General features: G+C 43.1%; 1 protein-coding gene across 2 annotated transcripts; it reads right to left on the bottom strand.

Annotated features, from left to right (window-relative positions):
• Positions 1 to 1036: 1036 nt before the first annotated feature.
• LOC145714227 (nuclear RNA export factor 2-like) lies at positions 1037 to 21447 on the bottom strand. Of its 2 annotated transcripts, none has more exons than XM_081793469.1 (21): positions 21309 to 21447; positions 18035 to 18218; positions 17648 to 17801; positions 17274 to 17357; positions 17047 to 17151; positions 16846 to 16926; positions 16656 to 16725; positions 16420 to 16508; positions 16192 to 16299; positions 15905 to 16035; positions 14211 to 14247; positions 13735 to 13803; positions 13594 to 13649; positions 13346 to 13453; positions 13167 to 13225; positions 12942 to 13057; positions 12806 to 12848; positions 12162 to 12234; positions 11429 to 11611; positions 1389 to 1449; positions 1037 to 1249 (listed from the first exon to the last, which is right to left on the bottom strand). In XM_081793469.1, the coding sequence occupies exons 1-21, from the start codon at positions 21319 to 21321 to the stop codon at positions 1205 to 1207; spliced, it is 1869 nt and encodes a 622-aa protein (XP_081649595.1). In that variant the 5' UTR covers positions 21322 to 21447; the 3' UTR covers positions 1037 to 1204. The 2 variants fall into 2 exon arrangements, with proteins under 2 accessions (XP_081649595.1, XP_081649596.1); XM_081793470.1 differs by having other exon boundaries at positions 15905 to 16014.
• Between the last annotated feature and the right edge of the window lie 5375 nt (positions 21448 to 26822).

Genomic DNA, 26822 nt, shown 5'->3' with positions numbered 1-26822 from the left:
GGAAATAACTTATGTGAGACCTGATAATAGAGGCATAATTTGTAAACTGGTGGTACCTCACCTGTGTCATCACTTATAGGACGGCAACTTGAAATCTGGTACTGTTATTATACTATTATACTGTTATTCATGTACCACAATTATTTTAATTTCAAAAATTTCAAAAGTGCCTGCTGGTGGTCTAAAGTTCCAAACGTTACAGAAGTGTGGAAAATGAATTGCACAAGTGTCCCTTTCAACTCTTGCCTGCGATTCTGTACTTCTAATTGCCAGTCATTGGGAAAGGTCTCACAGGACTGGCCATAACGTGAGACTGGGTGCTATTGTTGTCTATCTGGAAGTGAAACTAAATGCCTGAACCCCACCCCACCCCCAAGCTCGTGGACACAGAGCACCCTTGTCAGCGGTCTGAGAAATGCACTGGGCAGGCAGGCTGACTCTCCCTCACTCTCAGGTGCTAAATGAGATTTCCTCCACAGTGCACCGTCAGAAAGGGGGAGGAGGAAGTAAAGTGGATGGCTGAGAAGACAAATGCAAGCATGGTGAGAGGTTTGAAAAGGCCCATTTCCCATTCACCTGTGTGCAAATCATAAAACTGTTGATGGTTTGCCTTTGAATGCATTCAAATGATCAGGAATAAGAAGTAAAATAGGTGAGTCCTCATCTTCCTTCCTTCCACAGCCCTCACTAGCCAGTAGGCAACCCTTGTAAAGCCCCTGTTATTCCAGGTCACATGCCTGCTTCTGCATGCCTCCAGGTAGAGCATCTGACCGAGCCACACTGTTTCCAAAGGCCAATCCTTAAAAGCAGTGTGTGTCCCTTCTCATCAGAATTTATTGACACACTACCTATGAAGTCAAGCCTGGTGTACCTGCAAGGGGCCGCCAGTGTGAATAATGTGGAGGAGATGGCAGGGCCTCTCAGTCCTGGACCCATTGCCTCATGGTCAGGGCAGGGGAAGAGCAACCTAGGACACACATTATACAACATGCAGCATCACTCTTTATTATGAAGATAAACAGCAATCATGAGTGGGGGAAATACACAGAACAACTAATACTTCAGGTGGTTATGTTACCTGGCCTGCTAGCCAAAGGTAAGTTTGGCTTCTTGGTCAGCCTGGCCTCCATCCCCAGTCATGGGCATGGCCTCAGGCTGGATAAAAGACAACCAACCAAGATGATGTGGACATCCAAGGCTTCTTCTAGATGATTTGTTTGAAGGCCTCCTCTGGGATCTTGCCCTCGTTCTGAAGGGAAGGAGTTGGGACGTCAGAAGAACCAGATCACAGAGTTTCATTCCCAGACCACCCAGCCTCCACCTTCTTGGCCTTCCTGAAGTCCCAGAAGCACCCATCTGTAATCCACTTAATGGATCCCAGACCTCACCTTGAGCATAGTGAAGACCTCACCAGCTCTGGTGTAGTTCCACTCATTGTCCTGAAGGCACCTGGAGTGGGAGGACAGATGACCTCCATTAGTACCACAGTACAGAGACGCTGACCATGCGACGCTAAATATATGCCACCTTTTTGCTGGTATTCATGTACCACCAGTATGAGCACTATGTGTAATGATGAAGAAAGACCTAGTGAAAATGTCTATCACATCTGACACAAAATGTCATGCCCATTAGACTTCAAAACAGAAAATTGGATTTCTCCAAAAGAACACAGGAACTTAATATATTTTGATAAAGAAAAACATTCAAGAACACAGGAGCTTAATATACATTGATAAAGAAAAACATTCAAGAGGATAGATGGAAATTTTAAAAGTACAAGTTTCCAATCATTTTTATTGAACTGTATAATGCACATACCATTTTTAAAATTGTTTTAATGTTTATTTATTTTTGAGAGAGAGACAGAGCACGAGCAGGGGAGAGGCAGAGAGAGAGGGAGACACAGAATGGGAAGCAGGCTCCAGGCTCTGAGCTGTCAGCACAGAGCCCCATGTGGGGCTCAAACCCACGAACTGTGAGATCATGACCTGAGCCGAAGTTGGATTCTCAACCGACTGAGCCACCCAGGCGCCCCGGTGCACATACCAGTTTAAAGCGTGCAATTCAGTGTTTTCTTAGTATATCCACAAAATTGCTCAACCATCACCACTATCTAATTCCCAAATAATTTTATCATCTCAAAAAGAAACTCCCTAGACATTGGACATGACTCGCTATTCCTCCCCTTTCCCCAGACCTTGGAAACCACTAATCTGCTTTTGGTCCCTGTGGATTTGCCTATGCTGGACATTTCATATAGATGGAATCACACACTATGTGACCATTTGATGCTTGCTTCTTTCACTTAACATAATGTTTTCAAGGTTCATCCATGTCATGGCATATATCAGAACTGTATTCTTTTTTATGACTGAATAATATTCTACCATATGGACATACCAGATTTGTTTAGCCATTCATCAGCTAAAGGACATTTGGGTTGTTTCTGCCTTTTGGCTATAATGAACAATGCTGCTATGAACATTCCCATACAAGTTTTAGAGTGAACATATGTTTTCACTTCTCCTGGTAAATCCTTAGGAGTGGAATTACTGGGTCATATGGTAACTCCATATTTAACATTTTGGGGAACTGTCAAAATGTTTTCCCCAACCACTGCTCCATTTTTCATTCTCACAAACAAATACATGAGAACTCCGATTGCTGCACATCCTCACTGACACTTGTTATCACTCGTTTATTGATTAAAGCCATCCTAGTGGGTGTGAAGTAGTAACTCACTGTGTTCTTTTTAAATTTAATTTTTTTATTTTTTAAAATTTACATCCAAATCACTTAGCATATAGTGCAACAATGATTTCAGGAGTAGATTCCTTAGTGCCCCTTACCCATTTAGCCCATCCCCCCTCCCACAACCCCTCCTGTAACCCACAGTTTGTTCTCCATATTTATGAGTCTCTTCTGTTTTGTCCCCCTCCCTGTTTTTATATTATTTTTGTTTCCCTTCCCTTATGTTCATCTGTTTTGTCTCTTCAGGTCCTCATGTGGGTGAAGTCATAGGAGTTTTGTCTTTCTCTGACTAATTTCACTTAGCATAATACCCTCCAGTTCCATCCACGTAGTTGTAAATGGTAAGATTTCATTCTTTTTGATTGCCGAGTAATACTCCATTGTATACATATACCACATCTTCTTTATCCATTCATCCATTGATGGACATTTGGGCTCTTTCCATACTTTGGCTATTGTTGATAGTGCTGCTATAAACATGGGGGTGCATGTGTCCCTTTGAAACAGCACACCTTTATCTCATGGATAAATGTCTAGTGGTGCAATTGCTGGGTCGTAGGGTAGTTCTATTTTTAGCTTTTTGAGGAACCTCCATACTGTTTTCCAGAGTGGCTGCACCAGCTTGCATTCCCACCAGCAATGCAAAAGAGATCCTCTTTCTCCACATCCTCGCCAACATCTGTTGTTGCCTGAGTTGTTAATGTTAGCGATTCTGACAGGTATAAGGTAGTATCTCATGGTGGTTGTGGTTTGTATTTCCCCGATGATGAGTGATGTTGAGCATTTTTTCATGTGTTGGTTGGCCATCTGGATGTCTTCTTTGGAGAAGTGTCTATTCATGACTTTTGCCCATTTCTTCACTGGATTATTTGTTTTTTGGGTGTTGAGTTGGATAAGTTCTTTATAAATTTTGGATACTAACCCTTCATCTGATGTATCATTTGCAAATATCTTCTCCCATCCTGTCGGTTGCCTTTTAGTTTTGCTGATTGTTTCCTTCACTGTGCAGAAGGTGTTTATTTTGATGAGGTCCCAGTAATTCATTTTTGCCTTTGTTTCCCTTGCCTCCGGAGACGTGTTGAGTAAGAAGTTGCTGCGGCCAAGATAAAAGAGGTTTTTGCCTGCTTTTTCCTCGAGGATTTTGATGGCTTCCTGTCTTACACTGAGGTCCTTCATCCATTTTGAGTTTATTTTTGTGTATGGTGTAAGAAAGTGGTCCAGGTTCATTCTTCTGCATGTTGCTGTCCAGTTTTCCTAGCACCACTTGCTGAAGAGACTGTCTTTATTCCATTGGATATTCTTTCCTGCTTTGTCAAAGATTAGTTTGCCATACATTTATGGGTCCATTTCTGGGCTCTCTATTCTGTTCCATTGATCTGAGTGTCTGTTCTTGTGCCAGTGCCATACTGTCTTGATGATTACAGCTTTGTAGTATAGCTTGAAGTTGGGGTTTGTGATGCCTTCTGCTTTGGTTTTCTTTTCCAAGGTCGCTTTAGCTATTCGGGGTCTTTTCTGGTTCCATACAAATTTAAGGATTATTTGTTCTAGCTCTGTGAAGAATGCTGGTGTTACTTTGGTAGGGATTGCATTGAATACGTAGATTGCTTTGGGTAGTATCGACATTTTAACAATGTTTGCTCTTCCTACCCAGAAGCATGAAATCTTTATCCATTTTTTTTGTGTCTTCTTCAATTTCTTTCATCAGCTTTCTATAGTTTTCAGTGTATAGAATTTTCACCTCTTTGGTTAGATTTATCCCTAAGTATTTTATGGTTTTTTGTTCAACTGTAAATGGGATCGATTCTTTGATTTCTCTTTCTGTCACTTCACTGTTGGTGTATAGGAATGCAGCCGATTTCTGTGCATTGATTTTATATCCTGAAACTTTGCTGAATTCATGAATCAATTCTAGCAGTTTTTGGTGGAATCTTTTGGGTTTTCCATATACAGTATCATGTCATCTGCGAAGAGTGAAAGTTTGACCTCCTCCTGGCCGATTTTGATGCCTTTTGTTTCTTTGCGTTGTCTGATTGCAGAGGCTAAGACTTCCAATACTATGTTGAATAACAGTGGCGAGAGTGGACATCCCTGCCTTGTTCCTGACTTTAGGGGGAAATCTCTCAGTTATTCCCCATTGAGGATGATATTAGCGTTGGGTCATTCATATATGGCTTTTATGATCTCGAGGTATGCTCCTTCTATCCCTACTTTCTTGAGGGTTTTTATCAAGAAAGGATGCTGTATTTTGTCACATGCTTTCTCTGCATCTACTGAGAGGATCATATGGTTCTTGTCCTTTCTTTTATTGATGTGATGAATCACGTTAACTGTTTTGTGGATATTGAACCAGCCCTGCATCCCAGGTATAAATCCTGCTTGGTCGTGGTGAATAATTTTTTTTTTAATGTATTGTTGGAGCTGGTTGGCTAATATCTTGTTGAGGATTTTTGCATCCATGTTCATCAGGGAAATTGGTCTATAGTTCTCCTTGTTAGTGGGGTATCTGTCTGGTTTTGGAATCAAGGTAATGCGGGCTTCATAGAAAGAGTTTGGAAGTTTCCCTTCCTTTTCAATTTTTTTTTGGAACAACTTCAAGAGAATAGGTGTTAACTCTTCCTTAAATGTTTGGTAGAATTCCTCTGGAAAGCCCTCTGGCCCTGGACTCTTGTTTTTTGGCGGAGTTTTTTATTACTAATTCAATTTCCTTACTGGTTATGGGTCTGTTCAAATTTTCTATCCCTTCCTGTTTCAGTTGTTAGTGTATATGTTTCTAGGAATTTGTCCATTTCTTCCAGATTACCCATTTTATTGGCATATAATTGCTCAAAATGTTCTCTTATTGTTTTTATGTCTGTTGTGTTGGTTGTGATCTCTCCTCATTTATTCTTGATTTTATTTATTTGGGTCCTTTCATTTTTTTTTTCTTTTTGATCAAAATGGCTAGTGGTTTCTCAATTTTGTTAATTCTTTCAGCGAACCAGCTTCTGGTTTCATCGATCTGTTCTACTGTGTTTTTGCTTTCGATAGCATTAATTCCTGCTCTAATCTTTATTATTTCCTGTCTTCTGCTGGTTTTGCATTTTATTTGCTGTTACTTTTTCAGAGCCTTAAGGTGTGAGGTTAAGTTGTGTATCTGAGATCTTTCTTCCTTCTTTAGGAAGGCCTGGATTGCTATATAGTTTCCTCTTATGACTGCCCTTGCTGCGTCCCAGAGGTTTTGGATTGTGATGTTATCATTTTCATTGACTTCCATATACTTTTTAATTTCCTGCTTGGTGAGCCCATTCATTCTTTAGTAGGATGTTCTTCAGTCTCCAAGTATTTGTTATCTTTCCAAATTTTTTCTTGTGGTTGATTTAGAGTTTCATAGCATTGTGGTCTGAAAATATGCACGGTATGATCTCAATCTGTTTATACTCGCTGAGGGCTGATTTGTGTCCCAGTGTGTGGTCTATTCTGGAGAACATTCCATGGGCACTGGAGGAGAATGTATATTCTGCTGCTTTAGGATGAACTATTCTGAATATATCTTTTAAGTCCATGTGGTCCAGTGTGTCATTCAAAGCCATTGTTTCCTCATTGATTTTTTGATTAGATGATCTGTCCATTGTTGTGAGTGGGGTGTTGAAGTCTCCTACTATTATGATATTACTATCAATGAGTTTCTTGATGTTTGTGATTGATTTACATATTTGGGTGCATCCACATTTGGCACATAAATGTTTACAATTGTTGGGTCTTCTTGGTGGATAGACACCTTGATTATGATATAATGACCTTCTGCCTCTCTTGATACAGTCTTAATTTTAAAGTCTAGATTGTCTGATATAAGTATGGCTACTCCAGCTTTCATTTGTTGACCATTAGCATGATAGATTGTTCTCCATCCCCCTATTTTCAATCTGAAGGTGTCTTTAGGTCTAAAGTAGGTCTCTTGTAAACAGCATACAGATGGATCTTGTTTTCTTATCCATTCTGTTACCCTATGTCTTTTGATTGGAGCATTGAGTCCATTGACGTCTACAGTGAGTACTGAAAGATATGAATTTATTGCCATTATGAAGCTTGTAGAGTTGGAGTTTCTGCTGGTGTTCTCTGGTCCTTTCTAATCTTTGTTGCTTTTGGTATCTATCTACCTATCTATCTATCAATATAGATATAGATATACATATCGATATCGATATCGATATAGATATAGATATACATATCGATATCGATATAGATATATATTTTCATCTTTTCTCCCCTCAGAGAGTCCCCCTTAAAATTTCTTGCAGGGCTGGTTTAGTGGTCACAAACTCCTTTAATTTTTGTTTGTCTGGGAAACTTTTTATCTCTCCTTCTATTTTGAATGACAGCCTTGCTGGATGGAGAATTCTTGGCTGCATATTTTTCTGAATCAGCACACTGAATATATCCTGCCACTCCTTTCTGACCTGCCGAACTTCTGTGGATAGAGCTGCTACAAACCTGATCTGTCTTCCCTTGTAGGTTAGGGACTTTTTTTCCCTTGCTGCTTTCATGATTCTCTCCTTGCCTGAGTATTTTGTGAATTTGACCATGATACGCCTTGTTGATGGTCGGTTTTTGTTGAATCTAATGGGGGTCCCCTGTGCTTCCTGGATTTTGATGCCTGTGTCTTTCCCCAGGTTAGGAAAGTTTTCTGCTATGATTTGCTCACATAACCCTTCCAGCCCTATTTCTCTCTCTTCCTCTTCTGGGACCCCCATGATTCTGATGTTGCTCCTTTTTAATGAGTCACTGATTTCTCTAATCCTTAAATCATGCTTTTTTGCCTTAATCTCCCTCTTTTTTCCTGCTTCATTATTCTTTATAAGTTTGTCCTCTATATCGCTGATTCTCTGTTCTGCCTCATCCATCCTTGCCTCTGCTGCATCCATCCTTGATTGCAGCTTAGTTATAGCATTTTTAATTTCATTCTGGCCATTTTTTACTTCTTTTATCTCTTCAGAAAGGGATTCTAATCTATTTTCACCTCCAGCTAGTATTCTTATTATCGTGATTCTAAATTCTGGTTCAGACATCTTGCTTGTATCTGTGTTGGTTATATCCCTGGCTATCATTTCTTCATGCTCTTTCTTTTGGGGCTAGTTCCTTCGGTTTGTCATTTTGAAGGGAGAAAAGGAATTAATGAGGTAGAAATATTAAAATCTAAAAAAAAATTAAAAATATTAAAATTAAAAATTAAACACACACACACACACACACAAATTGAACAAATGATTCTAGACCCTAGGTGTGTTTTGGTCTGGGTGTTGAAAGTGGTTTGACAGATTATTGGGGAAAAAAAGGTTGGGGGAAGAAAAAAAAGGAAATCGTTTGAAAATTTGAAAAAAATGAATACACTGAAGTAGACTAAAATAGATGATGGGGGTAAAATATAATTTGAAAAAATATACACAAAATAAAGAATATAGCAGAAAAAATTAAAGAAAAATATTTTTAATAAAAATTAAAATGAATATGATTTTTTTTTATTTTTCTGTATTCAAGAAAAAACAGAAGAAACTAAAAAGAGAAAAAAGATAAAACAGAAAAAAGGAAATCATTTCAAAATTTGAAAAAGTGAATGCACTGTAGTGGACTACAATAAAATGATGGAATTAAAATAGAATTTGAAAAAAATACACAAATCAAAAAATATAGTAAAAAAATTAAATAAAATATTTTAATAGAAATTGAAAGTAAAATACAAGTTTTTCTCTCTGCATTCAAGACAAAGAAAAGAAAGAAAAAAGAGAAAAAAAGAAAAAGAAAGAAAAAAAGAAAAGGAATTTTTTTGAAAATTTGAAAAGGTGAATACACTGAAATAGACTAAAATAAAATGATGGAAGTAAAATAGAATTTGAAAAAAATTACACAGAAGTAAAAAATATAGTAATAAAAATTAAAGAAAAATATTTTTTATAAAAATTGAAAATAAAAATGATTTTTTTCTCTTTCTGTATTCAAGAAAAAGAAAAAAAAGTGTAAAGGAGGAAAAAGAGGAAGAAAATTGAATAGATGAACCTAATAGATTGAAGTAGGACTGAAATTACTTTGTTTTCCCCTAGAAGTCAGTCTATGTAGCGCTTTATAGTCCATTAACTAAGCCGGCGGTGAGACTTGTGCTCTTGAAGAGCGAGGTTGGCCCAGTTGGGCGGGACTCAGTGTAACAGCTCCGCTTTCCACTAGATGGCACTGCTAGCCTACTGGGGTGGATTGTTGTGGCGCTTGTAGGTGTGTATGTGCACGTGCGGGAGCGGTGAAAATGGAGCCACCCAGCTACCCAGTCTGTTTTTCCCTATCAGCAATCACGCACCCATCCTCTGTCTTCAGCTTTCATCCACTCGTGGCTTTTTCACTCTCCGTGACCAGGCCCCAGGCAGTACCTCTCTCCTGAGTTTTGTCTCAGATGCGGCTGTTTTCTCCGGCCCCTTACTTCTGAAGGACTGCGGCTTTGACCCGTTCCGCCCCTCTTTGGGAGGGTCTCACGAGCAATGGCCGAATTTTGGCTGCACCTAGGAACGCTTGCTGGACCCTGCTGCTGCCGGTGCCCCGAGACTGCGGCCAGGTGCCAGCCCACCCCAGGAAAAGCTTGTGAGATAGTGTAGCAGCAGCGTTTCAGGAATTATGTAAAATCACAACACACATCTGGCACCAGGCTTCACCCTTAACGACCTTGTTCCAGCACCAGTGAATGTGGCCATTTTCTGTGGTCTACTGGGACCAGGTGGCTTCAAACAGTCTCTACCAAATGTCCTTCCAGCAGTGGAACCTCTTTTCCCCGTGTGGACCGAGAACCTCCTGGATCCCACTCTGTTCCTGGGGATTCGCCCTTCCCACCAGAGCACCGCCAGGTATCGAGCTGAAGAGTTGCAGACTTTGCGCTCCCCTTGTTTACAATCTTAATGGAATTTAAACCCTCTCCTTTCTCCTTTCTCACTTTTTAGTTTAGTCCCTGCGGCTGTTTCCAATTTTCCACTTTCTCTCCAGCTGCTTTCGGGGAGGGGTACTTTTCCCGTATTCTCCTCCCCCCTCCCCAGTCTCCACCCTTCTCCGCCAGCAAAAGCCATTCCCTACCCTCTGCGGCTTCTCGCTCCCCAAATTCACCTCTCTGTGCCATGTACCTGCTGAATTCTTTGGTTCAGGTTGTGCAGATTGTTGCATTAATCCTCCAATCAGTTTTCTAGGTGTGTAGGATGGTGTGTTGGTCTGGCTGTATTTCATGGACGCAAGACACACAAAAAACTTCCATGCTGTTCTGCCATCTTGGCTCCTCCCTCACTGTGGTTTTTACTCTGCATTTCCTTAATGACTAATGGTGTTGAGAGGTGTTTCATGTGCTTGTTGGCCCCTTGTATATCTTCTTTGGAGAAATGTCTATTAAGACCCTTTTTCCACTTTTTAAATTGGGTTGTTTGTCCTTTTATTGTTGATCTGCAAGGGTTCTTCATATATTCTTGTCAGATATGTGATTGGCAAATATTTTCTCCCGCTCTGTTGGTGGGATTTTTACTCTTTTGATAGTGTCCATTGTTGCACAACACCATTTAATTTTGATAAAGTCCAATGTATCTATTTTTTTCTTTGGTTGCTTGTGCTTGTGGTGTCATATATAAGAAACACTTGCCTAATCCATGATGACTTACGCCTATGTTTTCTTCCAAGATTTTTATAGTTTTAGCTCTTACCTTTAGATCTTTCATCCATTTATAGGCTATGTTTGTACATGATGTGAATCAGGGGGTCAAAATTCCTTGTTGTGCATATTTCTATCCAGTTGTCCCAGCACCGTTTGCTGAAAAGACTATTTTTCTTTCTACCAGATTTTTTTCCAACACTCTAATTTGACAGTCAACTGGCCATAAATGTGAGGGTTTATTTGTGGACTCTCCATTCTACTCCATTGATTCATGTACCGTCCATCTGCCAGCACCACATAGTCTTGATTACTATAGCTTTGTAGCAAGTTTTGAAATTGGGAAGTGTGAATCCTCTAATTTTGTTCTTCTCTTTCAAGATTGTTTTGGCACACTTACGTATGAACTTTAGGATAACTTTGTCAATTTTTGCAAAGAAGGACTTTGACAGGCATTGTGTTGAATCTGTAGATTTCTCTATTACTGCCATCTTAACAATATTAAGATATTTAGCAATATTCCAACCCCATGGAATCGGGGTGTCTTTTCATTTATTTAATTTTTTTCAACAACGTTTTATAGATTTAGGAGTATAAGATTTGTGTTTCTTTTGTTACATTTGTTCCCACATATTTTACTACTTTGATGCTATTGTGAATGGGCTTGTTTTCTTAATTTCATTTTTGGACTCCTCATTGCAAGTACATAGAAATACAAATGAGTTTTGTATATTGGCCTTTTATCCTGCAACCCTGCTGAGTTTGTGTATTAGTTCTAGTAATTTTTTTTGGTGGATTATTTCAGATTTTCCATGTATAAGACAATCTCATTGAGCATTATACTGTTTTTAAACTCTTCACATGTATAATAGTATGATTCCTTTTCCACAGGTCCACTTTTTTTCTTTTGGAAGCTACCTCTCCAAAAAGTTATTTTTCCAAATTTCCTGTGAGTTTCTTTGATTCACTGCCTCCCCCCTCCCCAGGTTGCTGTCCAACCCACCCTTATTCCCATGAACACCCAACACTCACTTCTGAGACCACTCGAGTTTCATCCCAGACTGAGTGGAGAAAGCCTGCACCATTTCCTGCTGCTCCTGGGAGAGGGTGGGCATGGAGCTGGAGGTGGGTGTAGGCACTCGGATGGAGAATGCACTCTGAGTCTCACTGGGGGTGGCTTCTCTCACAAACAGCTCATCATTCACGATGCATATACTGGAGGGAAAATGTGCCCTCAGGCAACTGAATGGATGTATAACTCCACATCCCTAACAATGATCTCACTCCCACTGCCACTCAGCAACCAGATTCCTTCCATACCCCTACTGTGCCTGTCCTCCAGATTGCTTGGCTGGTACCTCTACCCCTGCCAAAGAGACAACCATTGCAGAGACTATCTACCAGCCTCACTAGATATGTACTTACCCTGCAGCCCAGGGATGAGTTTACACTCATATTTATCCCTTACAATAGCCCAAGGGAGTGTACAGTCTAATCCCCATTTTTCAGGGAAGGCAATGAGTCACAGAGAGGTCATGTGACTTAACCAAGGTCATACACACCTAGAGAATGCTGAGGTCAGGAAGAGAACTTAGTGCTCTAACTCCAGCGCTCATGCTCTTAACCACCAGACTAGACTGCTCCTTGGATATCTACCTGTTGGCTTTCCACAATACTTAGAAAACCAAGACGTCTACACCACCATGCTCCCAAACCCCTGGGCCTGGGCTGGGACAGGCATTCCCACCTACAACATAGTACTCACCTGGAATTGCTGGCAGGGGTAACAATGAAGGTCCGGGTGAAGGCACGAACAGAACCCTGAGATCTTCCTTCCACTTCAACAACAAACAACAATACTCCCTTAGAGTCACACATGCTTCACATGCTCACACAGTGTTCTCCAGTCAGGGTATGCCTTGATACTCATGCTGGGAGGGACAATTGTTCATTGGGATCCATGGTGTCTGGTATGGAGATGGCAACAGTAGGAGCAATCTGCTCCCAGTGATAGGGCCACTACTATGTCACAGGTGCTGTGACAAACTCTTCACAAGTTCACTTGATTCATTTTTCGCAGCTGCCTGAGAGGTGGGTATTATTAGCCCCATTTTGCAAACAAGGAAACTTAGAGGGTAAGTAACTGCCCCAAATAGTTCTCAGAGTAAGGATCGAGATGACAGCTATCAAACTCCACAGACTGTCCCTAGTGCCAAAGCTGTGTGGGGCATACAGGCATAGACCCAGCTCAGACCAGGGTGGCTTGGGGGCAGAGTGGAGGCAGGAGAACACAGCGGGAATAGGAATGGAAGGAAAGGGATCAGGGAAGCTGGGAGAGTTATCAGAGGGAGTTCAGCCAGGGGGGAGGGAGCACTGGGGCATCTGGAAAGGGGCTCTACACACACTCACCTTCCTTGAACACCCCATTGACAGAGAAGCAGAGCATCATCTCCTAAAAGGGAAGACCCCAGGTGCTAAAGTCACCTAAACTTCCTACCCAACTGTGGCTTTCTAGGACTGCCCTTGGGAGGAAGCAGGTGCTCACCGTCTGGAACCACATGTCCACCACAAAGGAGCTGAGGTCATGCTGAGTTTTGGGCAGCATACCAAGGGAGCACACGATGTCACGTTTTGTATGCTTCAGCAGCTGAACCCACAGGTCTACGGGAGGAGGAGAAGCAAGTGAAGGTCAGGGCTTGCCACACCCTGGGCCCTATAATTACTCCTTCCCATCCCCTTTCCCTGCCCAATCTTCCCCCATCACACCCACAGGGGTCCTTGAGCTTCTTCATATTCCTGCTTTCCTTGAAGTACCCACACAAGCTGCTTCTAGGAGAGAAAGAGGAATAGGAGGTGATGGTCTGGCCAGTGTGGGTGTTTCTAGGAGTTGCCCTGTGTCCACTGGGGAGCCACATGTCCCAGAAGCAGAGTCTGAGCTTTGCTACTCACAGGGCTTGGTCCTCCGGGTTGAAGGGAATGGTCAGGGAGAAGCAGGCCTCATGATGGTAAGCACCGAGGAGACCCTGGTGGTCTCCAGAGTCGTACATCAAGTAGTACCTGTGGGGGAGTAATAAGGACAGTCTGTGTCTGTGGTCTGGACCCAAAGTGAGATTTTGAAGATGCAGTCAGCAGTCCTGCGCTTGGGTGGCCTCACCTATCCTAGCCCTCCGCTTCCCTAGATTCCCAGGTGTACTTACTGCTGCAGGAATTGCAAGACTAGACTCTTCAGTGTCTCAGATCCTTTGTAGCTTTCCTGGAATCAAAAGACTTTTGAGACTATGTGGCTGATAAAGCTTCCCTCGCAATACTCCAAATGTCATTTGATCATTTTTCCTCACCTTGCAGGGCTTTATTAAGTAGGGTATGTCAGTATCAACAGTAACTGGTGGGGATAACTCCTGGCCATCCTGGAGAGGGGAAGAGGAAGTCAGCAGTGGAGCCCAGGGAGGTGGCCCTGGATGTTCAGGGTTGAAAAGATGAGCCCAAGAGAGGGTGAGGGTAAGAGGTAAGCTCTGAAAGGGCACTGGAATTTACATGAGCAAGATTACAGTGGGTGTCTTCATCATGAGGTCCTGGAAGTATCTATATGCAACGCGCATGCGCGCGTGTGTGTGCGTGTGTGTGTGTGTGTACACGCACGTTTGTGGACATTTTTTCCAGAGAGTATACTCATGTCTTTTACAGGAGTCCTGGTCCCCTAAAATGGGTAAGGGTATGACACAAACATATAATCTAGGTAAGACCCAAAGGGCTTGAGGGCAGGTGTGGAGGTGATCAATGTTAGCAAAAGACAATGATGAATGTAGGCACTTACCAGACGTAACAACTTAGGAAAACAATCCTTGATGGCACTGTCCAAAACCAAAAATAGAAAGAAGTGACTGATAGGTCAGGATTGCAAAGCCTGCCTCCTTCCCTTCCCCCCTACCTCCTCTCCTTCTCCTTTCCACTGGGTAGCTCCCACCTAGACTGCCCTCACGCCCTTCTTCAGTGACAAGAAGCAACCTTTGGAGTCCAGGGTCCATGGCTACCTTCCCTTCCCTGCCTCCCTTCCTTCCTCCAGGTCCCCACTGAAGGCTCTGGAGAAAAGAGGGAATGGGGTGGGAGCACAGGGCTCTGCTACCTCACTAAGGTCCCAGCATTCCTCAGGACCACGACACCCCCAGGGATGACCCAAGATGCTGAGGCAGGGAGGTGAGTGAGGCAAGATCCAGGTGGCAGGGAGAGAGAGAGAGGGGGAAGAAGACAGAAGATAGGGTGAAGGTAGGAGGGGAGGGGGGACAGAGACATAGGGGAGTAGAGACAGGGGAGGAAGAGAAAGCAAAGCAAATGAAAGGGAAAAAAAAAACCTCTACTATGGTGGTGGGGGCCAGGGAGGAAGAGAGAAGAAGGGGGAAATGGCTCCCCAGCTGCAGCCCTTTCCTTCATCTTCTCTGGCTGGCCCTGGCAGCCGAGGTAGAGATGGAAAAAATGCAGGTGTTGGGCTGGGGGCCCATTGGATGCTGATTGAAACTTTGTCACCTGTGTGAACTCAGCTTGAGTTGGGCATGGGGAACGAGGCAGCCACGGGGGCAGGACACCTTCCCCAGAAGGAGTAGAGGGTCAAGCCCCAGGTCAGCATAGGGCTGAGGGCCTGTGGCCCCTTCTTATGGTCACCATCTTCCCTTCTGATGGCACCTGTGCACCTGTGCCTGTCTCAGTCAGTTCCCAGCCTGAGGATTCATACTTGTGCTGGGCTACCCAGGGCTCCTCTGAAGGAACAGCTAGGATAATGTGACGTGTTGGGGGGAGGTGGGTGGGGAGGGTGCAGTGCCTCTGAGAGTCCTGTCCTTCTGTCTCCTCAAGCACCTCTGCTCTCTGCCTTCCATTCCTGCTTCAGGAAGCCTCTGCTCATTGGCAGTCTCAGGCCCCTTGACTCAGGCAACTCCGGTTTCTCCCAAGGAAGGCCAAGCTCCTGGCATTGGGTCAGAGGAATGGATTTCATCATGGCAGCCATTCACAGCCTTGACCCTCAGCATGGGGCAGGAAAGCCACCACAGCAGCCTGAGATTTGAGGGGGAACCATTCTGGAGCAAGGGAAGGAGGTCTCCTCTCAGAACCAGGGAGGGAAGTGCCATCTCAGCAGGAAGTAGGAAGGCCTGTCCCAGCCTGATGCCCTGGGCTGGAGGAACCTTTTCAGTCCAGGGCACCAGAATCTGGCTCAAGGTTGATCACTCCTGGCCCTGGTAAGGAGGAGAAGCCCTTCTTCCTAGAGAATATGCTTGGAGGGCATGCTAATGAATGCTTAATGCAGAGAGGTGGAAACAGACCCCAGAACAGGAAACAGGTGACCAGGTCAGAGGAAGGAAATTCCTTACAGGTGAGGGACACATAGAGAGGAGAAGGTGGAGCCTAAGGTCCTTCCAGAGGACCAGGGTTGCAGCTTCCTGCATACATACATTCTCAGGGACAGTTCAGGCTCCCAGGGGGCAAAGGTCCCCAGGCAGGGTGAGAAGGGTTCACACTGACCTTATGTAGGTGGACTGGTCTGGGAAGGTGTTGCACAAGGGGTTCCCGTCTAGCCAAAGTTCCTCAAGCTTCAGCCCTTTCATCTTGTTTAACTCCCACACCAAGGTCAGCTGAGAAATATGGGGAGGAAGCTGGGAAGGAGTCCCAGGAAAAGAAAGACACGCAGGCCCTTGCACCCCCAGCCCCCACCTTTCCACATAGGTACCTTCTCTTGCCTCCTGTCATCACTCAGATGAGCACTACCACCCACCGTCACCCCCAACTTTGATCTCGTTCCCTCTTCCCACCTCATTTTTGGAGAGGTTCAGGATCTTGACTGTGGGGACCATCTGTATAATGTCAGACAGGCCATCCAGCTGGTACAGTTTGTTGTTGCTCAAGTTCAAGGACAACAGCTTTTGGTGAAGAAGAGTTAGAGTGACAGTTACTATCTAGGGCCTCAGAGACAAATCTGTCCTCCACCCCATGAGTTCCACCCCCTACTATTGATAAAAGCACTGGGACTAAGGCCTTACCTCAGGGAAATTCTCTTCAATGATCTGCAGGGTGGCAGCCATGCAGTTTCTTCGATTCAGGATTATATCAATATCGTGGCCCACCAAGTCTTCAGGAAGCCAAGAGGAGGCAATCAGAAGGCTGAGAGTGGTCCAGGGCCAGCACCAACCTCTCCCCACATTACCATTCCTCAGTCTCCCTCCCAGGCAGATCCCTGTGCCCTCACCTGCCCTAGCATTACTGCTATCAACTGTACCTGGGTCAAAGCGGAGACTCTGAAGGTCAAGAGCTTCGTGGAAGACATCATAGCGTTTGTGCATGGTCAGCTGCAGAGAAAGGCAGAGAAAGCCACTCTGAGGCTCTGGTAGGGATAGGGAAATCGGGGGCTGGAGGAAGAGGGGGTGGGTCTGGGTGTGGGCACACAACGGGCCTTGAGTCTGCATTACCTTTAGCTGCTTCATTTCTTTTGGCTTCAACTTATACCGCACAGAGTAGGGTACATTAGAGGCAATGACAAAGATCGATATCTGCAGGGAGGTCAGGTGCTCAGGTAAGCACCAAGAACCCTGATTTCAAAGAAGACCACCAGACCCTGGCCTTTCTTCCCACCCCGGGGACTAGGTACAGGTAATGCCCTCAACACATACCTTTTGGTTCTCCTCATCACAAATCTTGTAGCTGACATCTTTCAATGCAGAGGCAATGCCAGCATCCTGGACAAAGAACCGAGCCTGGTTTTTCACGTAGTGAAACTACAGGAGAGGGAAGCAACAATAATTTTGAAGGATAGAGTCTTCCTGCTTAGTGGGTTCCTCCCAGTCCCCCCCCCACACTTCCCTTTGTTCACTCATCTGGCTTCACCATCCTCCCTTACATCCACTGGAGTGAAAGGGACACTGCAATGGTCCTGGATTGAATTCACTAGCCATGTCTTGTCATACTTTCCCCCATAGGGAATCTAAAGATGAAAAGAAGGGATGGGAGTGAGGAGAGACAACATGGAATTAAAGCTGGAAAACAGACCCAACAGTGTTCTTTTCCAACCCTCTACTGAGCTGTACAGGGCTTCTAAAGAAGAGACCACTAGTGTTATTTCTTATTTTTTGCGAAATATGGATTTCCTAAACCCTCTTTCTCTCCATTGGAAAGATCTCCTCCAAATAATTGATGTAAGGTTGTTTAATGTGGTCTTCCTTTTGTAGGGTTCCAGGATATTCTATCTAATGCAGATCTTGCCAAGACACTCACGGTGATCTTGAACCAGCTCCCTGGGGTTCCATCTTGTGTATTCTCCCCCATTTGTCTCTTCAGAAGTTTTCTATCTCTCCACACAGTAATATGGATACGGCCTTCATTATGCCATTTTACTCTCCTCTTGTTGCGTCGGGTGCTATAGGAAGTGCTGCAGAGGGTAAGTGGAGAGGGGGAGGGTGGCCATAAATGCTAAGAAAGTCTTTGTCTATACACCCTCACCTCTCTGTCACCAGGACTACAAGTAGGATTGCTCAACCATTATTCCACTTCTAGCGTTCTTCAGTTTTCCAGTGAGAGAAGAAAAAGAAGACCAAAGGGGAGTGAAAGGGTTGCATAGTCCCAGGGGCTGCTACATGCAAACCAGGCTGCCTGGTCACTTACTGTCTTACTTGAGGGTACTCCTGGATATCCCTCATCATCACAGTTCCATCATCCTCCTGGCACTGTGAAAGCTGAGGCTCACATCCATCCTGTTCATCATGGGGATTCCTCTTGCCAAAATTACCTCGGAACGAACTCCAAACTTTCTTGCATCCTTGATGTGAACTACCACCACCATTGTGTTCTCAAAAGGGGAACAAAAATACAAGTTTGAAGACACACCAGTGGTCCACATACCACGTACCACATCTTAGGCTAACACCATGGTAGGGCAAGCAAAATGTCAACCTGCCCTAAGGGTCCAATCCCACAAATCCCAGAAAGGAAACTCCTCTGCTTCTCCGGATAGGAGAGCCTTATTGGACAGATGGCACTATCAGGGGAGGAATCTTGGGGGAGGAGGAGGACATGACCGAGGAGGAGCAGGGGAAGAGGACACTGTATTGAACCTTTTAAAGAATGATGCAGGATTTATTTTAAAAAAACAAACAAGGCAAGAAAACAACAGAGATGTGTGCATCCATGGGTTAGATTGGAAACCAGCCATACATCAGGAAGACATCTGAATTGTCCCTTCTCTCAGGCTTAACAACCACACCAATACCACAGAGGCAATCTCTCTCGCACTTCGCAAATATAATCAGCCACCAAACTGAGCCCACTGACAATCAGCAAGCTGCATTTCCTTTGCTGGTGTAGTACAAGCTTTAATGTCAGGTGAGACTGACGTAACAGCCTCCTAAGTTGTCCCTCTCCCTCCAGACCTGCTGTCAATACTCAGTTTGAAATATCCAGAGTAAGCTTTCTTTTTTCCCAGCCTGAAATACCTTCAGCTCAAGAGACAACTTTTCCTAAACTCAGCTCCTCTATAACAAGGATCTAAATGACAAACTGGAGCGGCGCCTGGGTGGCTCAGTCGGTTGAGTGTCCGACTTCAGCTCAGGTCATGATCTCACAGTCTGTGAGTTCGAGCCCCGTGTCGGGCTCTGTGCTGACAGCTCAAAGCCCAGAGCCTGTTTCAGATTCCGTGTCTCCCTCTCTCTCTGACCCTCCCCCATTCATGCTCTGTCTCAAAAATAAATAAAACGTTAAAAAATTAAAAAAAAATGACAAACTGGAATGATAAGTCAACTACCATTTCCAAGTGTGTAGGGATTCTTCTTTTTTTCCTTCTATTATTTCCAACTTAGGTTCATTATAGTCAGATAATGCACCCTGTGTGGTTTCAATTCTTCTAAAATTTGTGGAGGTTTGTTTGGTGGTCTAGAAGATGATCTAGCTTGATGAATGTTACATCGATATTGGGGGGGCGGAAATGCACTCTGCTGTCATTGTGTGGAGTGTTCTATTTATGTCATATAGATCCTGTTAACTTATTATGTTATTCAGATGTCCTATATCCTTGTTGGTTTTGTCTCTAGTAATTTTATCCCTTGCTGAGTGGGGGGTGTTGAAGGCCCCCAACTATAATTACATACGTGGTTATTTCTTCTTTCAGTTCTATCAGGCTTTGCTTCATGTACTTTGAGGCTCTGTTGTTTGGTGCGTACACTTTTAGGATCATGATGACTCCCCAGTGGATTGATCCTTTTATCATTATGTAAAGCCTCTTTCTGTCTCTTATCAATTTTATTTGCTCTGATGCCTACTTTATTGGACATTGTAGCCACGGGTATACTTAGACCATGTTTTGGTGGTATTTCACCCTGTATTCACCCCTAGTTGTTGTATTGATGTTCACCCCTTCCCTCACAAATACTCCCTACCAACATATATCATTCACCACATAAATGATACATTTGGGAGTTTTCTGGCATCTACAGAAATATCAGTCCCAATTCCCTCTCCCACAGTGGATTCACTAAGGGTATTTTATTTGTACCATGTTAAACTGAAACACTGTACCAGCAGATAATAATACTAGTGGTTTGGGTGGGCAGTAGGGGGAGGATTAAGGTAACCAGACTGGTAGAAACCAGCTTCCTTTTGGATTCTAATATTTAAGGCTCTCTCGGTTTGTGTGTTGTACATTTTGTCCATGTTGTCTCAGGGCACACTTATGAGTAAAAATCTGTTCACTGTTGATTGCTCCCTCATGTAGTGATTACGACCAGGCCTCAGATTTACTCCTCTGGGAAGTCATTGCTTTTACTCTGTGGCCTTGCTGTCAAGACAATCCTGCTACTCACAACCTTTGGGACTTCTCCTGTGTGGCACTGGAAGTGGAATTAAACATGGATAGAGCATTTGACCCAGAAATGCCAATGGCTCAGTCCTCAAAACTTGAAAGCAGCCTGGAGTGCTCTCTTTCTCACACTCCATATCTAACTGATCAGGAAATTCTTTCGCCCCCTCTCTCCAGTACATCCAGAATCTAGCCACTTCTTACCACCACCATTATTACCACCACCCTGGCCAAGACACCAACATCTATCTATCTCCTGGATTATATTGCCTTCCAGCTGGTCCCTCTACTTTCATCCTTGCTTCCTTCCTTACCATCTGTTTTCAGCCCAGCAGCAGAGCATAAGTCAAATCATTTGACTCCTCTGCTCAAAACAATGTAACAATGGTTTGATGTCATCAACATGTTAAAAGACCATGAGTTCATAATGACACTAAACAATAACAACAACAAAGAGGATCCTTATTAATGACACTTGGAGAATGGCAGGAAACCAACCGGTTTTCCTGAAAATCCACCAATTAAAGGAAAAACTTAAATATTAAAAGGAGGAATAAGGGCCTGTGGTCAACGTATGGTGTATAGGGGCATCAGAGTCATTTTTGAGAAGTGACATTACTTCAGAAATAACATCGACAATGGGAAAGTGTAAAAGCGAGCTAGCTAACACCTACAGCAATCCCCAGACCGACCAGCTAAGTTGGGTGCCTAAACAGGGACACAGTCCTCCCTCATCAAGGTGATTCAGACCAGAGCAATCTCGGGCATAGCCTTGTTTTGGGAATCTCACAGGACAGTGGGCACATGATTGAAAAGCCAGAGAAGGGGCGACTGGGTGGCTCAGTCGGATAAGCATCCGACTTCGACTCAGGTCATGATCTCACGGTTGGTGAGTTCGAGCCCCGCGTCAGGCTCTGCACTGACAGCTCGGAGCCTGGAGCCTGCTTCTGATTCTGTGTCTCCCTCTCTTTCTGCCCCTCCCCTGCTCGTGCTCTGTCTCTCTGTCTCGCAAAAATAAATAAACATTACAAAAAAAAGCCAGAGGGACCACGTGCACACACACGCGTGTGCACATGCATATCCACTTACTGAAGGTTTGCATCTCAGCACGATCCCCGTCTTGCCGTCGCTCTGCCAGAATCAAAGGCAATAACAGGAGTATCACAAATCAGTTGGTACCTCTCACCCAGGCTGCCTGAGTTACCCCTCAAGCTCCACCAAGTATCAACTGATCCTCCCATGGAGAAATGGTCGTGAGTATCCTTTATGACATCATGTGTGTTCACATGGCTACTTCCTGTGTCAGTTTGGAATTCTGCCTACAACATTGCTAGGCCACTGATCACATGGCAATGCCATCGCTGCTATGGTAGGGAAAGAACAGGATGGGAAGTAAATGAACACTTGCCCTGAGGCAACCAACATTTGCTCAGTGTTGGTCAGACTCATTAGATTTCTTTGACCTCCTCACAGAAACCCCATGATGACTCTATCCACAGTCCCTTGTCAGACCACGAATATTAGGCCCACAAGGGTTATGTCCATTTCCCAGGATTTCTCAGCCAAGTCTGTGGCAGAACAGAAATTGTGTCCTCACTATTGGTCTGCCTCAACATCCTAAGGGTTCCTCCAGCTACTGTGCTGGTTCTATTTTAATGGTGAACGTTCAGGTCTCCAGGACAGATTTCTGTGAGCAGACTAGGGATGATGGTTTGTGACCAAGAGCTGGTCACTCCTGCTTGAGGGTTGGGGGTGGGGGAAGGGTACAGGTGCCTTGGACCAAGTGGAGAGATCTGTCTTTAACTAGATGGAGAAATCTGTTCAGATCACAGGGTTTGCATGTTGAGTCACTTTGAGCTGACAGTGTCTGGCATATAATGGGGCCTAATTAGTATTTGTTAAATGAATGTAGACAACAATGTAGATTTGGGATCAACAAAGCCACTTTTGAGAATCCATACATCTCAACCATTTCTACCCACATCTATTTATTCCGGGCGGGGGGAAGGACTACAGAACTGTTTCATAACCTGCTTGTAAAACTAGCATATGTTGAATTTTACTTTTGAAAAATTAGTATTTTTCATTGTGTACAGTTAGAAATAGAGCTAATTACTCCCCCCTCTTGATTATAGCTAAGACTACTGATTTTCTGATCTTGGGAAAGGGAGGCTTTTGAAAAGTGGTGACAGAAATGAGGAGAGGCTTTCCTTAAATCCAGCAGAGATAGCTTCCTGGGTGTCTGTTTTGTGTAGGAAGATTGTTCTGGACCTATATACATGTCTGTGGGTGCTCAGCTTGGTGACAGCAATATCGTCCTTATCTCAGAGGAAAGTAAGTGTGTGTGTGTGTGTGTGTGTGTGTGTGTGTGCTCATACGTGTGTGCATGCGCGCATGGGCATGTGTTAATATTATCTGCTTTACATTTGTATAATTAGATTACATATACATGTATTTCAAATCATGTTGGAAAATGCATTGCCACAGAAAACTGGACCCTAATGTACATTTTCTTTTCATGTATTATGTATTATATATGGCCAATTTTTGCTTCTTGTATTTTTTTTTTTTTTATAAATTTTTTTTTTTCAACGTTTTTTTTTTTTTATTTATTTTTGGGACAGAGAGAGACAGAGCATGAACGGGGGAGGGGCAGAGAGAGAGGGAGACACAGAATCGGAAACAGGCTCCAGGCTCCGAGCCATCAGCCCAGAGCCCGACGCGGGGCTCGAACTCACGGACCGCGAGATCGTGACCTGGCTGAAGTCAGACGCTTAACCGACTGCGCCACCCAGGCGCCCCAACTTCTTGTATTTTTTTAATGTTTATTTACTTTTGAGAAAGAGAGAATCCCAAGGAGGTTCCATGCTCAGCACAGAGCCTGATGCAGGACTCAATCCCAGGGCTATGAGATCATGCCCTGAACTGAAATCAAGAGTCAGATGCTCAACTGACTAAGTCACCCAAGTGCCTGTGCTACTTGTTTTTAATATGCCCTTTACGTTTTTTGTTTGTTTGTTTTTTGTTTTTTGTTTTTGTTTTTTAGGGGCATCTGGGTGCTTCAGTCGGTTAAGCATCTGACTTTGACTCACGTCATGGTCCCACAGTTCGTGAGTTGGAGCCCCACTTCAGGCTCTTGCTGACAGCTCAGGATCTGGTGCCTGCTTCGGATTCTGTCTCCCTCTCTCAATCCATCCCCTGCTCACACTCTGTCTCTCAAAAATGAATAAACATTAAAAAAATAAGGTTTTTTTACATCTTCGCATTTTAATATTTGAATTGATTTTCAAATTTAAAGTACTAGCATTCTCTATAAAAGGTATTTCTAATTGTGGGGGACAAATGGCCCAGTGAAGCATGGCTTGAGATTTAGGGCAGTTTCAAGATTTGAGTCCATGCTCTATGGCTTCCCAGAAGAAGCACATAAATGTTTTAAATTATAAGAGGCAATTTCCTAAGAGACAATTTCCTAATATATTTACACCAATATATTTCTCTACTAACAGTGCAGGAGAGTCTACACTATGCTCAAGTATTCAAAAGGCATTTAAGTGGCCGACTCTTAATTTTGGCTCAATTTATCATCTCACGGTTCATGAGTTTGAGCCTGTGCTGACAACACGGAGCCTGCTTGGGATTCTCTGTCTCCCTCAGCCCTCTCCCCACACGTGCTCATGCACATTACATTCTCTCTCTCTCTCTCTCTCTCTCTTTTAAAAAAAGTCACTCTTATCTTTTGACCCAGACATTTCACTGAAAAAAAATTAACATTTATTTATTCTTGAGGGAGAGAGAAAGACAGTGCAAGCAGGGGAGGGGGAGAGAGAGAGAGAGGGAGACACAGAATCCGAAGCAGGCTCTACGCTCTGAGCTGTCAGCACAGAGCCTGATGTGGGGCTTGAACCCACAAGCTGTGAGATCATGACCTGAGCCGAAGTCGGATGCTTAACCAACTGAACCACCCAGGCACCCCCAGACATTTCACTTTTAAAACTCACCATACAAAATATTCTTTGCTGAAATATATATACATATAATATATACTTCATAATACATATATATATATTATATGTATATATAAATATATATACATACATACATATATATAATATATAATATATTATATATATATACATATATATATATATATATATATACATACACATATATCATACATGTAATGATATGGCTGTGCTTAACAGGCCCTTTTATTCCCATTTTTACACCATTTTTATTGAGCTATAATTGACATAGCACTGTGTATGTTTAAGGAATACAGTATTATTATTTTATTTACATAAATGATTACCAAATTACCTTAGTTAACATCCATTATCTCATATAGATACAAAAAAATAAATAAATGAAAAAGACATGAAAGATATCTCTTTGTGATTAGAACTCTCTTAACACCTTTCAAATATACCATAAGGCAGTATTAACTATGATCCTCATGTTGTCATATCCCTAATACTTATTTTTCTTATGACTGGAAGCTTGTACTTTTTTCAAAGTTTTTATTTGAATTCAAGTTAGTTAATGTACAGTGTTATATTAGTTTCAGGTATACACTATAGTAATTCAACAGTTCCATACATCATCTGGTGGTCGTCATGACAAGTGCACTCCTTAATCCCCATCACCTACTTCACCCATCCCCTCATTCACCTCTCCTCTCCTAACCATCAGATAGTTCTCTATAGTTAAGTGTCTGTCTCCTGCTTTGTCTCTCTCTCTCTCTCTCTTTCTCTTTTCTCTCTCTCTTTCTCTCTCCCCTCTCTCAGTTTTCTTTTTTTTTCCTTTTGCTTACTGGTTTTGTTTCCTAACTTCCACATATGGGTGAAATCATATGGTATTTGTCTTTCTCTGACTGACTTATTTCACTTAGCATTATGCTCTCTAGCCCCAACCATGTTGGTGCAAGTGGCAAGATTTCCTTCTTCTTTATAAGCTCTTTGATACATGAAGACGAGAGTGGCTGATATTGACAGAAGAAGGGTAGAAATGATTGTCCCTGGAATCAAAGAGAGATGGGAAAGAAGGGACATGGGTACCTGACATACAGAGTAAAAAGGCCAAGGGATGGGTGTACGGGCCAGAAAGGTGAGGGTGATCATTGGGAAGAGAGTGAAACACAAGTGGAAAAAGCTTCTGAGGTACTGGATTCATCCTGGTGATATGCACCCCTCTGGAAACCTTCCTTTCTTTCTATGTGTGTTTTGTCTGTCTCTGTTACTTCATCTTCAAGTTGAAGACAAGAGAAACAGTTCCCACACAGTCTGAGAAAGGAGAGATGGTATAGGGTAACAGAGTGTAAAATGGGTCCCTTGGACAGAGGGCCAGATTTCAGGGCATGTTGCCCTGCACACCCATCATTGCCCACTGGACTTTGAGTGCCATCTCAGTGCTCATTTCAGCCCTAACACAGAGTCACACATTATTGGTTATGGGCATAGGATTTGAGGTCAGATCAATTAGTGTTTGAATCCTGGTGCTAAATGCTGTGGTCCAGGGCAATTAACTTTGACTGCATGGTCACTCACCTTATTTTTTCCCTTAAATTGAGGATAGTGATAGTTTCTACCTCATGAGAAAATTGTAAGAATTGAGTTAATATCTGGCAATATACATAAAACCCCTGGAGAAGTGCCTGTGACCTAACAAGCACTACAAAGAAGTTAGCTATTACTAGGTCAAGTACTTATACAACATCTGAGGTTTAATAAGGGCTAAATGTGTGTTAGTCGCATTTGTTGTTACAAGATGGAAAGCAGATGAGTGTGTGGGGGCAGGTTGCAGTGTCAGCTATTTACATATTTTATAAAGTGGCGATGGTTACATAGGGCAGCCCTACTGTTTAAGGGAACCAAAATTTTAAAAAAATCAGAGACTGAAACAGGCATATGAAGGGATTAAGTGGGGGGCTTAAGTTCCCATTTCTAAAATTTGGGCAAAAGAAAAAAAACTGTTATTATGGGCATTAAGGAAGGCACTTGTTGGGATGAGCACTGGGTGTTGTATGTAAGTGATGAATCACAGAAATCTACTCCTGAAGCCAAGAATACACTGTATGTAAGCTAACTTGACAATAAGTTTTTTTTTTAAAGGCACGTTATTATTCAAGAAATGGTTCAGGCTTGAGTGGTAGATTACAAAAAGCAAGATAGAATATTCCTCACACCACATGATAATCATGTGAAAAGAAAAAAAGTCAGGATATAAAACTATATTACGCATAGTTCCTCAGAAGAAGATATTAACAGATGTTTGGTTTTTATGTGTAAATGTAATCATAAAGAAGTCAAAGTAACAGAACATGTGAGAGTGTCAACCATGTTTATAAATGGGTGGCTAGAACGCATAATAGCTATACTTTCATATCTATGCTTTACTTGCCTAAAAGGATATTTGTCCTTGGGTCGGGATTTCGCAAGATGATTGAGGGGAGGGGCGTGGGGGGGTGGGAAGCACTATTCCTATAGACTCATTAGGCAGCACAATAGGAACAATTGATCACTGATAAGCAGATGTGAGTATCTTCTCGCTGGTTAACAAGCTGTATCACCTTAGACAATTCACCCAACTTCTCCTGATCCCAGGCTC

The sequence above is a fragment of the Panthera onca genome, chromosome X, assembly GCF_046562875.1.
Source record: "Panthera onca isolate mPanOnc1 chromosome X, mPanOnc1 haplotype 2, whole genome shotgun sequence".
Taxonomy (NCBI): domain Eukaryota; kingdom Metazoa; phylum Chordata; class Mammalia; order Carnivora; family Felidae; genus Panthera; species Panthera onca.
This window is presented reverse-complemented; position numbering and strand designations above follow the sequence as displayed.

Bases quoted from the DNA above. Each gene is read 5' to 3' on its own strand.
- LOC145714227 (XM_081793469.1), bottom strand. The intron at 17,358-17,647 runs GTGAGTGTCTTG...TTTCATCTTTAG, and splicing joins GGAGCTGGTTCAAGATCACC to ATTCCCTATGGGGGAAAGTA. The intron at 13,058-13,166 runs GTGGGTGTGATG...CTCCTCCCGTAG, and splicing joins GAAGAAGCTCAAGGACCCCT to ACCTGTGGGTTCAGCTGCTG.